At 35.4% G+C, this 15,259-nt stretch overlaps 1 protein-coding gene and 1 pseudogene across 1 annotated transcript; one reads left to right on the top strand and one right to left on the bottom strand.

Moving 5' to 3' along the window:
• Positions 1–4,579: 4,579 nt before the first annotated feature.
• On the bottom strand, positions 4,580–8,560 carry LOC127633468 (pyridoxine-5'-phosphate oxidase-like). The gene is made up of 7 exons (XM_052112593.1): positions 8,145–8,560; positions 7,530–7,654; positions 7,297–7,396; positions 7,159–7,212; positions 5,799–5,927; positions 5,592–5,662; positions 4,580–5,440 (listed from the first exon to the last, which is right to left on the bottom strand). The coding sequence occupies exons 1-7, from the start codon at positions 8,334–8,336 to the stop codon at positions 5,275–5,277; spliced, it is 837 nt and encodes a 278-aa protein (XP_051968553.1). The 5' UTR covers positions 8,337–8,560; the 3' UTR covers positions 4,580–5,274.
• A 2,295-nt stretch (positions 8,561–10,855) lies between these two features.
• LOC127633469 (39S ribosomal protein L10, mitochondrial-like) lies at positions 10,856–13,079 on the top strand (annotated as a pseudogene).
• The last annotated feature ends 2,180 nt before the right edge of the window (positions 13,080–15,259 follow it).

Here is a 15,259-nt window from a genome sequence, read left to right on the forward strand (position 1 = left end):
AATTACCTCCTGGTACAAGGGTCTGTCTCAGGGCTTCTTATAGTGGCTCAGGTGGCTTTCTGGTAAGAATCATTGCAAAAGACAAAATTGCTTTTGCCAATTCTGTAGTGCAAGTTAAATTTCATTCCATGTAGTTTAGGCTTAACCTTAAGGCTGTTGTGGCTCCTATTTTGATGCAATCAATTAAAGAGATAGTTCGGCCAAAGATGAGAATTCTGTTATCATTTATTCAGCCATATGAGTTTCTTACTTCTGTGGAACACAAATGGAGAATTTTTGCAGAATGTTGGAGCTGTTCTCTTCCATACAGGGAACAAAAGTGTTGTTAAGCTCCAAAAAGTAAAATAAAAGTACACACAAAAAAGCACATAAAGCCTAATTAAATTAGTCCATTCACCATACTCCAAGCATTCAGAAGCCTTATGATAGCTGTGTGTTCAGAACAGCCTAGAATTGGAGTTGTTATTCACTGAAAATCTTGCTTGACAGCCATGGTCAGCATTCATATTCAAAGAGCTGCTTGGACATTCCTTTTGTGTTCCACAGAAAAATGTAATCATAATGAAAGAACTTAAATTACATAATTGTCATTTTTAGGTGAACATTCAATAATCATTATCAATTTAACAGTACAACAATCTAATAATTTTACATAAACCAAAACCCACAACAGCTGAGGAAAGTACCTGTCAAGATTAAACCTTACATACATTTGTGGAGAATGATAAGATCTCTATATTCTCAACCTATTTGGCCACAATAAACTAAGTGCAATTAAGGTGAAAGAGTAGTAGCTGCTTCTAAAAGTGACTGAATCCTGTCATTATGTTATTGCAGAAGATCAATTAAAATCCAATGCATCCAGTGCACAGTGTTTTATAGCATACACATACGCTTATTTTGTGATCAGCAGACATTGGGACAATTTCTTGTTTTAAGCAAAATCTGACCAAATTTAGAGGTTTATGCTTAAAACAATAATTTAAAAAAAATTATAATTTAAGAAACATTCTATGAAAACAAGTACATTTCTCAGGTAAATGTATATTGTGTTAATATATAATATATTGTTTAATAGAAAACAAGACAAAAGATTAATACCATTTTTGCAGTGTAGACAGGTGTTTTGTCACATATTAGTTGATTTTGTCATAAAAATAATACATGTGGAGACATTTTTCTTGTTCTGTACTGCACAAACTTACAATTGTTGTAACAATTTGATGTACATGGTGTGGGAAAGAACCATAACTGCCCAGTCAAGGGTGTGTTCAGTAGTCATTTGTTTTATGATTTTTAAATTTCACTTAAGATCTGATATTAGAAATCTTAATACACACCAACTCTATAAAACATGCTGCATCTACTAGACAAATAATCACACTTATAATACATTAATTAATACATTGTATTATGATGTTGCTAAGGGACCAAATGATGCACCTTAGTGTGGAAAAGAAGCCCTCGCTATTGTTACCACTAGTAACAGGTGTATGGGGCTCCTGTGTTTACACTGGGTGGTATCACATGTGTAAATCATTGTACATGCTTTGTGATGTATACAATAGCAATACACTGTCTGTCCAATATTACATAACAAATGATTCAAGACTATCGGAGTGGAGAGACCAAATACAAAGTTGTCCATCAAGGATGATGTTCGTGTTTCTTGGTTTACGTATGTTATTTTTGGTGCATCTCAGGTCTCAGGGGAGAGACAGGGGATCCAGTGGTGCTGTTCATTAATTAAACAGCTGAGCAAAAGTGTCAGGTGTCCTCTTGTTATTCTAACCTTATCTATGCATGACGGGAGCCACACATATGACCTAATAGAGACTTAGTTTGTGCTCTCAGCAAAGCCCACTTGGAAGTACAAAATTGAAAATGAGCCTTAAATGTAAAGGAACAGCTCACCCAAATACCTGTTTGATTTGGTTTCTTCAGTGAAACTCAAAAGGAGGTGTTCATCAGAATGTTGACAATGCTCTGCACAATGAAACAGAATGGTGACCAGGGACTGTCATGATCCAAAAAATTATAAAAGACGCCATAATAGCACCGTAAGTAATCCACACTTCTTGTGACGAAGCTATATGATAGCTTTGAATGAAGAAAAGACATAAAGTTGTTATTCAGTAATAATCTTGTTTTCCGACACAAATTTTAATTCTTATTTGCATTTATGTAAACTGAACTATGGCATGTCAAGACATGTTATGCCAGGTTTGACATCATTGATGCTAAATGTAATTGGTTCTTGTGTTTCTTGCATATGTATGTATTCAGATTGCATTATTGAGATTTGAGAGCTACAGCATAGGGGAAGGTTTTAAATACATAATACATTTCTGTCTTTTCTTTACAAAAAGCTAATGTATGTTTAATTATGACTTAATTATGAATATAGCAAACAAGTTGTTAGGACTACTGTTATATTCTTTAATAATGCTCTTTGTCATTTTCAGAATTTGATAGCCCCTGTTCACTATTCACTTTCACTGTATGGAAGAAAGTAGCATGAACATTCTTCAAAACCCTTCCTTTTGTGTTCCACAGAACAAAAAAAAAAAAAAAAATCATATAGGTTTGGGACAACATGACATCTGAGTAAATGATGACTGATTTTTTACTTTTGGGTGAACTATTCTTTTAATGTTCTGAATATACTTTCTTTATCTCATATCATGTTGTTGATGAGAGTGTTGGTGTAAATCCTTGGTGATAAATGAGAACCATTGCATGGAGAAATAAACAGCTTTTTTGATTGTCTATATTTAATTGGAAGGTTTGATTACTCAATATCTGTTACCTCTACCTACCTGACAAATCTGGATTCATGTTACAGGTCTGTCACTTTACTAACCCCCCTGTTATGGCAAGTGACCCTGCATGGTGGAAGCTCACCTTTTTGCAGAAAAAGAAGTCAGAGAAAGTCCTGTATGAGATACCTCCTGACTTCAGCACCAACAGTGGTAACAAGGAATTGAACAACGATGCCACAGACAGCAATTTAGATGCCAGACTGGAAAAAATTGTGGACAAATCTGCCAGTAAGGGCCGTCATGTGAAAGTCTCGCATTCTGGGAGGTTCAAAGAGAAGAAGAAGATTCGAGCGACCCTAGCAGAAAACCCCAGCCTTTTTCCTGAGCCTAACATTGACAGACAAGAACCATGTGGTTGAAAATTAACAAACTGACAAAGTACACTACTTGGGGCCTTATACACACATACATGCTCTTAAATTTGTAACTCCACATGTTGAGTGATTTCACAACACAAGTCACAAATCAAGAGGAGTTACGATTCACAGAGTGAAGATACTAGAACAGAAAATGTATTTTTATCACCCTTACTATATTTTACAAGCAGCTCCTTAAAGGAATAGTTCACCCAAGAATGAAAATCTCTCATCTTACTCACCCTCTTGCCATCCCCAGACTTGTGTACGACTTTGTCATCTGCAAAACACAAACAAAGATTTTTAGAAGAATATCTCAGCTCTGTAGGTCCATACAATGCAAGTGAATGGTTGCCAAAATTTTGAAGCAACAAAAACACAAAGCCAACATAAAGGTAATCCATTTGACTCTGGTTTAAGCATAAACCTCCATGTCTTCTGAAGTTATCTAATCAGTTTTGAGTGAGAACAGATCAAAATATAACTCCTTTTTCACTACACATCTTGCACATGCAGTCTCAACTTCAAGCCCTATTTCACATCCTAGTGCTTGAGGCATGCACAGAGCACTAGATGGTGCTAGAAGTGTCATCACACTTGAAATCACAATCACCAAGGAAACTGCCGATGTCAAGATTTATAGTGAAAAAGAAGGTATTTTGGTCTGTTCTTACCCAAAACCCATGGATTAAACCACTGGATCCGTATGGATTTATTTTATGCTGCCTTTATGTGCTTTTTGGAGCTTTAAAGTTTTGTTCACAATTCACTTGCATTATATGGACCTACAGAGCTGAAATATTCTTCTAAAAATCTTAATTTGTGTTCTTCAGAAGAAAGACATTTATACACATCTGGGATGGCATGAGGGTGAGTAAATAGTGAAAGAATGATCCTTTTTGCCTGACAAGTCTTTTGTCAAATTAAACTCCCATGATCTTTTTATTTTTACATTTAGAAGATGGTCATAATTCCAATACTATTAACTAAACATAAACTTGAGGGAAACAGATTATTTGGCTTGTAAGTTACGGACTGACGTGCCTATTGATTAATACTTAGTGTGTGTTTATGTTTTATATTTTGTTTTTGTGTGTGGTTGCAACAATAAAACAGTCCCACGTCACGTGAGAGCTATGACTAGATACTTTACTACATAGACAACTACTTTAATTTGCCTAGAAGTCTAACCTATACTTATCTATTGTCTTTTAAATGGGCTATTGTTAAAACATGCTAAATAAAGTTGTTTTATTGACATTCCAGAGATATGATAAATTGTGTTAAAAAAATCCTTATGTGATGTTTGAGCACAGTTCACGAGCAGAAAGCACAAATTTAAAGCTACTGCCATCTGCTGGCAAATTAGCACAATAAACATTGCTGGTATAAATTTGCCTACTTTTACATTTTATTACAGAACAGGTACCTAGACATCACTAACTTACATAGCAATACAGTAAACAGACAGATAGACAATTATATTACAATTATGTTTGGCACCTTTATAACATATAATCTAATTAAAATATTTCACATTTGTCTTGCAGAAAAATCCATTGATACACTTGAAATCCATTGACAATGTGTATCATGAGAACATTAGAGGATTTTTCATAAAACTGAATAAACGGTGATGTTGGGTTAAAACTGGGAATGGAAACCCAATTTTCCTCACTTGACATTTGATTTTCACAGATACTGCTTTCTAGTTTTGACAGAGGTCAAAGCCTATATAAAATGAGTTAAGGTTGTAAGTACAACTGCGCTTTTCAATTATTAATCAACATTAGGCAATCAACAGACTATTCACTTGCAAGTAATAGTTTAAGAACATGTTGAGGTCAGTCTTGAAGGCTTAACAACAAACACTGAGCACCATTTTTAATGCAATCACTTGATTTATATTCATAAAATCATGTCTACAATTATCAACAAAAGCTAAATTTCCAGGTTTTGCTTTAGACAGTACACAAGTAGAAAGAAAATGGCAAAGGCTTCACTAGTTAGTTAATGTCAGTGCCGAATTCTGGAGGCCAAGTAATGATTGGATTAATATCCCAGTTGGTGATAGTGACTCCATAGCAATCGCTCCATCAAGGGGATAACCGTTGGTATATCCAGCCCCCTTCTGCTTGGTGCTGCATATCCCCCAGCTGGGGCTCTCCCTCTTTGGGCCGCAAGAACACTATACGGTCATGTAATCTATTTGTCTGACCCTGCCAGAACTCAATCAGAAAAGGCTTGACCATGTATCCACCCCTGCAAACAATATAGGAGAAAAACAAATATAACATCAATTAAATAGAAACAGACAGGATTTAGACATTTTAGCTGAAGCGTGTAATTTCTTTACCCTGAACCCAAAAGAACAGATGAACAATTCCAACAAATACAATTCCAGAAGGCTCACCAGTAATCTGGCATTGGTACCTCTGTGTTCTTATACTTTTCTTCAAGCTCTGCATTCTTGTCTCTCAGGTACTTTAAAGAGTAAAAGGAAATATGTCAATAAAACAGGTGCTGCACCAAACCAGGAAAAGAATTACAGTGCGAATAGTGAGCAACGGAAACATTTCAGTTGAATGCTGAAATAGATGGTGGTGAGAATGTTTCTCACTTGTCTGCTTGGTATTACTGTGCTCTGTCTGCTAACAACAGCCCCAATCTGACTGGTCTTGGGCCTTGAGTGGAAGTAGTCACATGAACTTTCAAATGGGATTCTCTCTACAGTGCCTTCAATGCGAATCTGTTAGGACATAAAATAGAGAATACATAACATACATAATTTGTCAAAATGTAGTTAACTTGCTCCCCCTCTTTATTTTCAGATGGCTTCATTAATACTCTCCAGCAGCTCTGTTCTAGTATGTAACGCCCACATATCACGATCCAATCAATTCCCGCCTGATAAAAGTATTTTTCTAAATAATTATCTCATTAAATACCCTGATTCACTTTTGAAAGACGTCAAATTATGTAAGTGTAATGGGTGTTGTAAATGGGCGTTGTAAATGGGCTTTCACGTTGACTTTAAAACAATGGGGCTAAAGGTCCCTCAGGTTAAAATGCACTTTTGATTTTATTTTCCCCCAAAATAAAATAGCAACAAAAACTACCACAGCACTTTCTTAACCACCTGTTTGTCACTATGCACTGCAAAATATTCCTGATCCATGAAGTCATCTCATAAAATGTCAAAAAGTTGATTTTTAAGTAATTTGATCCAACATTTTATAATTTTTTTAAATGTTGCAAATTTATGTAGCTAATGAAAATCCCTGAAATTATCACATTTATTTTGAGACAAAATACTTGTGATTTTCCACTATGCAATATATGAAAGATAGTATTTGGGCTAAAAAGCCCCCTTCTTCCAGGGGCTAAAGGCCCCCATAAAACACAATGTTTTATTAGGAGGAATAGATTTGTTAAGAAGAATGTTCAAAATGGACTCACATTGAGTGATCAAATAACAATGGAGATTCATTTGTTTATAGAATACTTGTGATGTTATGAAATGACAAATGTGATAGAAATGAACAGAAAACGGTGTACCCTTTTATAAAGTGATTATTCTAAATAAGCATTATCTTAAATTGCAACTCAAAAAACAGCGTGCGGTCAAAAAATTATTTGCATAAGTTGCCAAATTTTGGCCTTCAACTATTGCCCCCAAGTGGGGGGTAAAAGGCCACCTCAAGATTTAATTTTTTTTTTTTATCAAAATAACCTACCATTATTATTGATTTTTACACAAATGATGTTGCTCCATATATACTCAACAAAAATAAATCAGTTTTTTCAATCACAATACACTTTGTGACCAGAAAAAGGACATTTTTTTTTAAAAGGTGCCATGAGTTCTCCTGTAATGTAAATATACTGTAATGATCTAATAATCTTTCAGACAGAGACATTACAAACAGATGTATTTGTTGGAGATGATTCGAAGGCCTGAAACCTCCTGATGCACTCACCTGCCTGTTTAATGGTTCCCAGTAAAAGACAAGACAGGCATAGGGATTGCTGTCCTACATGAATGCAAAAAAAGGGTCATTATGAGGATTTTTTTTCTCTTCTGATTCATATATGAAATTGCTCTTTTGAACACTCACCAGCTCTGAACCCTTCCGACTTTCATAATTGCTAAAGAATCGAAATCCTTCTTCGCTGTAGCCTTTCAGCAGAACCATGCGTGCAGAGGGGCGTCCATCCCTTTAGAAAAGAAAGAAGGACATGTAATGGCAAATTGTAAAATGTACAAGTGACTTAATAAGTAAAGTCTATGCAAGATTTATATTAAAAAAAACTATAGACCTAGGTATTGTTGAACCATGAAGAGTCTTACTTGGTGGCTGTTGAAAGACACATTGCATTAGCTTCGCCCACCTCTGGGCATTTAGTGGCTTGATCAAACCAGTTGCCAAATTGCTTAATTGGATCAAGAGATGCAAGCTGATCCTCCTCAAAACACTGTATGGTGAAATTGAGAAACAGTGAATTCAATACACATAAATTACATGTTTTGCTTTTTAAATCGCATATTAATGTGCATGCATAGCAAATTTGTTGCAAAAACATACATATGGTAACGACGGATGTTATACTATTTCATCACTGTATCATTGACACAAGCATAATTGCTTCATATGAACATAATGAGTCATTTCAAGATCAACTGATAACGCATGACCTCATTTATTCAATTGTTATTTATTAGCATTTGGCAAGCACAATAAATCAGTAGCAGAACATGGATCAAATACTACAACATTTTAATACCGCATTGATACGGGTTCACAAGGTATTGGAACACAATAAATCGGGTTGTTTATTGGTATACATGCCTTGTTTTAATGTACAAATCACAACTAATGGCTGTGCAATGTTTTCACGTGTGAATAGGGTCTATTGTCATAATAATTATGTAGGACATAAAGAAATACAAAATTATGCTTCTCACCTCCTGGTCGCTCTTATAGCTCTTTCTCATGTTACTCAGATCCATGCCTGTGCCGCTGCTGACAGCAGAGTTTCTGAAGAAGGACGAGATATATAACGGTGGATTGCGGGTTGTCGAGCACACGCTGGGTTTGATATTTTTCACAATATAACTGATATTCTTTGACGTACAGCAACTAAATAGACGTCTCATTCCTGCAGCTGCAAACCTGCGTCAGCACGCTTATGCTCTCTTACGTAAACTGTTATGAAAACTCAATCGGTTTGGTAACGTTTAACATAAATAAGTTTGTATAATAAGTGACTTTAAATTCAAGCATATATACAAATAATAATAATAATGATTAAATTATTAAACAATAATACAAAAATAATAAATAAATAAATAAATAACGACAGAACGTTTATTTTGTAAGCGCAAGCACACCGTCACACGTCACATCCGGATAAAGATGACAGCGAAGTTGTGTGGCAAGCTTCTCCCGAGAGCGGGTACCGTTTTATTTTGACATCATTATTAGTTTAAGAAGTCAGCCCTCAATAATATTTACATTGGATTAATACGATCATTGTTAAACTATGGGTGTATCGTTTTTCAATCTGCATCCAATATTACATTGATGGAGTTAGACAAAGTTAAATGGCAGGCACTTAGATGATGTGCAGGAGCTATTAGATCTATACCAACTGCAGCTCTACAGATCTAAATGGGAGAAATACAGTTACAACTCCGAAGAATGCAACTATCGTTAAAGTATTGGGTTAACATGCAGGGGCATAATCAAGAACATCCAACAAGAATTGTTTAAAAAACATTTTGGGAAAGAGAAATACTGGAAATAAAGAAGAGATAGAAATAAATAAGACTCCCATTAGCCAAACATTGCCATGGTCAGCAATTCAGACATTGTTAGATAAGCAAAGTAAGGATCAGGGATTTAACCCTTGTCCGTCAATTTAAAAAGTTACTCAGAGGTCCTTAGAGGACAAAAATATCTGTGTCAAAAAACTGCCATAATAATATATATTTAATATTATTTTCCACTTTCAATGACTTTTTTAACCAACATCAGTGCTGATCAAAGCTTCCAAAAATGCATTCATTTTCAGGATTTTAACCCTTTAAATGCCAGTTTACATAATACCACTGTTGTTTATACACACACACACACACACAGAGAATTTTAGCTGCATCATTTATTCAATTGGCCTGCTGTGCTCTATAATACAAAAAACAGAAAGTAGGAAAAAAGCATGTATTTGCTCCATAGGCTAAATGTGAGAAAAATGGCACCATCTGGTGGAAAATATTTAAAAAAAAAATTAATGATTTTATGCTTTAATGGCACTAGGATCAAATATTGCAGTTTTAATGGGTTTCAATGGGTACATCTGTGTCCTTAAGGTCCCGAGTGTAACTATTTTATGTACACAGTGTATTATAGATGTATTATAGGAACTGAGGTTGAAATATCAAAATTCCCCCCAAATACACACGTTTGGCCAAATTTATGCAGTTGGCATTAACACAGCTAAAATGATTGAAAAAGTCAAAAATGTCCTGAAGGTCGCACATACACACCAAATGCAGAAATAACAAATAAATATTTACAGGATAACTACTACAGCTATGACTATATATATATTCTGATGCATCAATGTTCCAGTTTAATGTACAATTCAATAAAATAATCTCAGACAGTCTTTCATTGTTTACAGGAGAAATGGTGGCAATTTTTATGGTATTGCAATGGGTTGAGGAAATAAGACCATTGAGGGCTCTTATATGTTCTTGCTCAAGTTCATTGTTAACAATATTAAAAGTGAGTCATACTGTGTGGTTTGGAGCATTGTCCTGCTGGAAAAACAGTCATCAGAGTTGGGGAATATTGTCAGAGCTAAAGGAAGCAAATTTTCTTCCAGGATAACCTTGTACATGACTTGATTCATGCATCCTTCACAAAGACGAATCTACACGATTCCAGCCTTGCTGACGTACCCCCAGATCATCACCAATTCTCCACCAAATTTCACAGTGGGTGTGAGACACTATGGCTAGAGGGCCTCTCTAGGTCTCTGTATAACCATTAGACAACCAGGTAGAGGATTAGTGATGATTCGTCATTGTAAAGATGCATGAATCAAGACATATACAAGGTTATTTTGGAAGAAAATTAGCTTTCTTCTGTTCTAACAATGTTTTCCAAACTCTGAGGATAGTTTTTTCCAACAGGACAATGCTCCTTGCCACATATCCAGGTCAATCAAGGTGTGGATGGAGGACCACTAAATCAAAACCCTGTCATGGACAGCCCAATCTTCAGACCTGAACCCCATTGAAAACCTCAGGAATGTGATCATGAGGAAAATGGAAGGCCAAAAGCCACCAGACAAAACCGTTCTGCTTGAATTTCTGTGCCAGGAGTGGCATAAAGTCACTCAACAGCAATGCGAAAGACTGATAGAGTGCATGCCAAGACACATGAAAGCTGTGATTAAAAATCAGGGTTATTACACCAAATATTAATTTCTGAACTCTTCCTAAAGTTAAAACATTAGTATTGTGTTGTTTAAAAAGTAATATGAACTTGTTTTCTTTGCATTATTCGAGGTCTGAAAACTTATTTTTTGTTATTTTGACCAGTTGATATTTTCTGCATATAAATGCTCTACATGACAATTTTTTTATTTGGAGTTTGTGAGAAATGTTGTCAGTACTTTATAGAATAATAATATATATCTATATTATTTTTTATTAGACTTCAACACATAATTATAAATAGTAAATCCAGAAAACTGATAATTTTACAGCTGCCTCTTAATTTTTTTTTCCCAGAGTTGTATATGCTGTAATGTAATGTAATTTATTTTCATTAAAATTCTTCATCATGAAAACAAATACAGTTTAAAGACACAGTAGGACTGTATTGTGATACTTGAATTCATATGCTGATGTAATCAACACTCCCCTATGATGTCTGTTGATTTCTGGTTTATTATTTTAATTCTTAGTTATATTTTTCCAATTAGACTGTCATTTAAAGGGAAAGTTTACTCTAATATGAAAATTCTGTCATTACTCACTCTCATGTTGTTGCATACCTGTATTACTTTATTTCTTCCATGCAACACAAAAGGAGTTGTTAGGCAGATTGAAAGCCTTAGTCACCATTCACTTATATTGCATTTAAAAGACACTTTTATTAAAGTTTCATTTTGGCGTGAACTCGCCCTATAATGTCATTTGGTTTGTTGCCTTTATCCTCTCTGTTAAGACTGATGCAATTGAAGGGCATTTTATATTTCCACAAGACTCTGTATTTCATTTTAAGATAATTATTTCTTTCAGTTCATTGCGTGTGGGTCATTCCTATGTAACCTGTGATGATTTGTGACTTGCTTTAAATCCATCCCACATTTAAAATACTCATGCCCACATTGTAGCCTTATTCTTACTAATATAGTTTTTCCCCAAACTACAGGATGGCTGCCTTTAACACAAAGTGTTTGACATGGCTCCAAAGCAGTCACCTGTCACAGAAGGCCAGTGCACTTTCTCAAGCAGAAGCTGTTGGCTGTCACAGAGTACATTCCCCCTGTCTGGTGCCCTGACTCCCTGAGTTAGAAAGACTTAAGAGGGGTGTCACTGCTTTAATTAATGTAACACTATCATCAGAAGGAATTTGGTTGAATGAGTTTAATAATGAATTATCAGTAACTGTGCAACAGGGCTACATTCATTGCATATCTGAGATAATGTGATCACTTTAACTTGAATTTACAGATCCATTAGTGGATGTGGCTCTATCCTTCAACTTTTATCAGATCACTTAATTGTCACTGCACCATATACACAAGTGTCTAGATAATTTAAACTGTTTCAATTGGAGTGTCAGTGTACAGAATGCATTACAATATGAACAGTATAAATAACATATATATGCTATAAAAAAATGCAATGTGCAAGATGCAAGAATCCCTTTATAGTTCCCAGTGGCGTGTAGGTAAGGTAAAAGGCTGGTAATGGATACAGTGTACAGTATGTACAGTGCAGTATAATGTGAAAAATATAATGTATAATAAATAATCTCACCCCTTTTAGGAAAGTGGTCTTTCAGTTTTGTTGAGGAAAGCCCTAGACACCTTATTTAAAGAGTGTAAGATGATTGCTGTGGTCCAGAACAATGCAACCAATGCAGAGGACATGCTTCTCCTAAAACACAGACTGAAAAGATACAACATTAATGTAAAATTTTTCCCAAACCAGGTAATGGCACATTATAATGATGGTTACAACTGATGCAGTGTGGGTTTCTACTATGTAACAACATTTGACATGTTTTTTGCAGGTGATGCCGTCCTTCCTCAATGACAGCATGTGCAGTAACATGTTGCCTCTATTTATTGGCCAGACTAATATTTGTTCGTGTAGAGCCAAAAGTTACAGAGATGCTGCAAGTGTTGAGGGGCAGTCCTTGGATGGTGCTTTTAGGTGAGTCCTTCAGATGCATGAACTCTCAATGTAATTGCATTCATAAAGGTGTTTCAGGAAGGCTGTTATTTTCTGACAAATATTTTCTTTCAGGAGCGTGTATAGAGAACGCATTGCTCTCATATCAAGGCATTCTCAGCTACTCCAAACTCCCATCTATTACCACTGTTCATGGTGAACTGGTTAGTGGTCTAACAATGATGACCTCACAGACTATCTCACTGCTACATCTCCACCCTGCCTATCTTTCCACCCTCCTCCAGCACTATGTCAAACAGCAGCAAACAGTTGGGGAAGCACTTGTACCTGTTTAAGATAAAGATGCTCCTGAAAGACAGGAAGAATCTTCCTGAATTGTATTAACAGACATGGATGAGACATTTAGAGGGATGTGTATAAGAGAACTACTGTGTATGATCAATATGTGCATAATAAAACTTTGTTACTTCAAATTATTATTTAGTCAGATTGTCAAGGTTGCTGAATCTTTTTTCATCAACACTTGTACCTTCATATGCCATAGTTTCACAACCTTTTTGTCTTATGTACCCCACATCCTCATCAGTAAAGATCAAATAACCCTTCATTAACAGCAAACCAGCAATATGCTTTTCTAAACACATTTATTAAGGCATTTATTTCCTTAAAAAGAAATAATATATATTAGTCACAATTTGTATGTTATGCGTTTCACAAAGAAAACAAAATCATTCCAAGTACCCTTTGGAACCTGCTCGAGGTACTCTCACCACTTGTTGTGAATCACTACAATAGACCTTTTTATCACAATAGACTGTGATGATGTGGGTCCGCCTTATTTATCAGTGTAAATCTCACAGTTTTTATATTATGCATTTTTTAAATATTGAGTGTAAATGTAAAATATTATGCTTTGTGTTATACTACTCTGGAATTAGTTTAAAAAAATGAATTACCACAGCTGCGAGGGGGTTTCTGCAGCTGCTGAGAGAGTGACAGTAAATTTGGCATCTTCTCCCATTGTTTTTTCCTCTTCTGGAAAGTCATTCAAACGTAAAAGTGGATTTTTTCTGTGAGATTATGTGAAAATAATGTTTTCTGTGATCTCCCATTCACCGCTGTCAAAGTTTACCCTGCAAACGTCTACTCTGCGCTCCGAAAAAAAAAAGTGTGATAAAGATCTGTTGTTAGAGATAAACAATTAAATGTCGATGTGTTTACAATTAATTTGCACTGCTAATGCACAAAGTATAGGAAAAGGTGCATTTTATTTGCCACACTAAAACATTGCAATTTGTTTTTGAAAACGTGGGCAAAGAGATTGACATTTTTTTTTTTGGTAGTTTAAATTTATACCTTCGTAATATGCAAAAAGGGGTATTTTGAAATTGTGTTGGCTTGACAAAGCAAACGTTGTTGTTCTATAAACTTTTTATGGCTTCTTAAAATCAATAAATTGTTGTGTGTGAAAATCCCAGGAGATCAGCAGTTACAGAAATACTCAAACCAGCCAGTCTGGCACCAACTATCATCCATGCAATTATCTAATCAGCCAATCATGTGGCAGCAGTGCAGTGCATATAATTATGCAGATATGGCTCAGGAGCTTCAGTTAATGTTCACATCAACCATCGGAATGAGGAAAAAATTGTGATCTCATTGATTTTTCCATGGCATGATTATTGGTGCCAGATGGGCTGGTTTGAATATTTGTGTAACTGCTGATCACCTAGGATTTTCAAGCACAACAGTCTCTAAAATGCACTACAAATTGTGCCAAAACAAAAAACATGCAATGAGCAGTAATTCTGTGGTCGGAAATGCCTTGTTAATGAGAGACGTCAACAGAGAACGGCCAGATTGGTTCGAACCGACAAAGTGTACGGTAACTCAGATAACCGCTCTGTACAATTGTGGTGAGAAGAATAGCATGTCAGAATGCTATTCTGAGATGTGGGTTGGCACTGATTTGGCGGCACGAGGGGGACCTACACAATATTAGGCAGATGGTTTTAATGTTGTGGCTGATCTCTCTCTCTCTCTCTCTCTCTCTCTCTCTCTCTCTCTCTCTCTCTCTCTCTCTCTCTCTCTCTCTCTGTCTGTCTAGCTGTCTGTTTGTCTAACATGAAAGGGATGGTTCACCCAAGAATGAAAATTCTCTCATCATTTACTCACCCTCATGACTTCACAGATATGTATGTCTTTCTTCTGCAGAACATAAACAAAGATTTTTAGAAAGATATCTCAGCTCTGTAGGTTATGTTGATCAGCAATTTGTAGCACCAAAAATCACTTAATAAAAATAAATTATAATCCATATGACTCCAGTGTTTAAATCAATGTCTTTAGAAGCTGTGTGGGTGAGAAAAAAAACAATGTTTAAATATTTTTTACTCTAAATCTCCACTTTAACTTTCATTATAAAATGTAAAAGTGAAATTAAACATGCTCCACATGTGACTTTAAGATGTGAAAGTGGAGATTTAGAGTAATAAAAGGAGTTAAATTTGTATCTGTACCCACACCTATTATATTGCTTTTGAAGATATAGATTTAACCACTGGAGTCATATGGATTACTTCTACGGTTCCTTTTTTTGATTTTTGGAGCTACAAATGTCTGATCTCCATTCACTTACATTGAAT

The sequence above is a fragment of the Xyrauchen texanus genome, chromosome 40 (assembly GCF_025860055.1).
Source record: "Xyrauchen texanus isolate HMW12.3.18 chromosome 40, RBS_HiC_50CHRs, whole genome shotgun sequence".
Taxonomy (NCBI): domain Eukaryota; kingdom Metazoa; phylum Chordata; class Actinopteri; order Cypriniformes; family Catostomidae; genus Xyrauchen; species Xyrauchen texanus.

Coding starts and splice junctions, on each gene's coding strand:
- LOC127633468 (XM_052112593.1), bottom strand. CDS start 8,336: ATGAGACGTCTATTTAGTTGCTGTACGTCAAAGAATATCAGTTATATT. Junction 7,655..8,144: donor GCTATAAGAGCGACCAGGAG/GTGAGAAGCATA, acceptor TTCACCATACAG/TGTTTTGAGGAGGATCAGCT. Junction 7,397..7,529: donor TGTCTTTCAACAGCCACCAA/GTAAGACTCTTC, acceptor TCTTTTCTAAAG/GGATGGACGCCCCTCTGCAC.